This window comes from Etheostoma spectabile, unplaced genomic scaffold (genome assembly GCF_008692095.1).
Source record: "Etheostoma spectabile isolate EspeVRDwgs_2016 unplaced genomic scaffold, UIUC_Espe_1.0 scaffold383, whole genome shotgun sequence".
NCBI lineage: Eukaryota > Metazoa > Chordata > Actinopteri > Perciformes > Percidae > Etheostoma > Etheostoma spectabile.
The window spans coordinates 241,508-242,788 of NW_022605597.1; the positions used below are offsets into that span (position 1 = coordinate 241,508).

The 1,281-nt window shown below is 46.5% G+C and overlaps 1 protein-coding gene across 1 annotated transcript in view; it reads left to right on the top strand.

The window, feature by feature from the left end:
• LOC116686520 (transcription factor TBF1) overlaps positions 1-1,281 on the top strand; it is a 6,873-nt gene that overhangs the window by 5,181 nt on the left and 411 nt on the right. The window contains exons 3-4 of the mRNA XM_032511539.1: positions 1-79; positions 1,222-1,269. The exon at positions 1-79 is cut by the window's left edge and continues 395 nt beyond it. Coding sequence (XP_032367430.1) covers positions 1-79; positions 1,222-1,269 — 127 coding nt within the window. The remainder of the gene's footprint in view (positions 80-1,221; positions 1,270-1,281) is intronic.

Consider the following 1,281-nt stretch of genomic DNA (forward strand, 5'->3'; position numbering starts at 1 on the left):
TTAAACCCTCTGCCAAACAATGAAGCAGTAAGTGATGTTGGATGTAACACTGGAAACACATCAGTTAGCTCCTCTGAATGTGCAGTTCAAATCATCATTATTTAAAAGCAAATAGGTGTCTAAATAGGCATTTATTTGGTTCCTTCCATATAGAGTCATATTAGGCATTTTGTCCCGCGCGCCTTCCATACAAGAGGGGGCTCTATATTCCCATTAATGGGAGTACTTCCTGAAACAATAGAGGGACAGAGAGAGAGAGAGACGAGGAGCGAGCCGCGGCAGAAATGAGCCAAACGCGATGAATTATGGACTAAAGTGGATCAATCTTGGATATATACAGTAGGGATTTAAAGCCAAAGAGGTTGGAAGTTCCAGGCTGGATAGAAAATCACCCTGTAGAGGCTGAAAGATCCCGGAAAAGACCGCAGTTAAGGGAATAGTCAGGATATTTTAAAACGAAACCGAAAGTGACGTGAAAACGCGTCTTGTTGGTCAAAAGTTATTAAACTATGTGAATCAGAGGTACTTTTTACCGTGGGGTGGGTGTTCGGCTCAGAGGGCTTATTAAGATAATGTGTCAGATTAACGGTGAATATTTGTAAAAAACTGCTGTTCTTTTTAAAAACGTAATAGCAAAATGCAACATGTGGGCATAGTTCGGACCCGTAAAGAGACTGGCAAACATGAAATCCACAGTTTTCTAACAGTTCTTTACATGTGCTTGTATGCCTAATTCCCAGACGTCCAGCAAGCTGTTGGTGGTTAAGCCGAGGTTCCCCCCTTGGCAGATGACTGGCGCTCCAGTCTGGACCAGGAGCACCCAGACCCCCCACGCATACAAGAGAACCAAGAGGGGCCAGCAGATTCACGGGCTGGAGGAGGCTGATATCAAGTTCCCGTGCACTTCTGGTCCTGTGAAGAGGTGAAGAAGCTGATGCAGAGAAAGCGCAATCCTCACAGCTTCATAGAAGCACAAATGAGGAGAACACAGCGCAGAGGAAGAAACAGGAGCTGACGGGAGGAGGACTGTGGAGGCCCGAATCAAGCCAGGAACATCAGATCTACAGAGAGTCCGTACAACCAGCTGAGACTGGGCTGATGCAAGTCCAGGACTGGGGGAGACTAGTGAAACCTCGACAGGTTTAAAACCCTCTGCCAAACAATGAAGCAGTAAGTGCATGTTGGATGTACCCCTGGAACCATCAGTTTGCTCCTCTGAATGTGCAGGAAGCTTTGGCCGCAGGAAACATCTGCAGAAACACTCTGGGAGTACAAACGGAC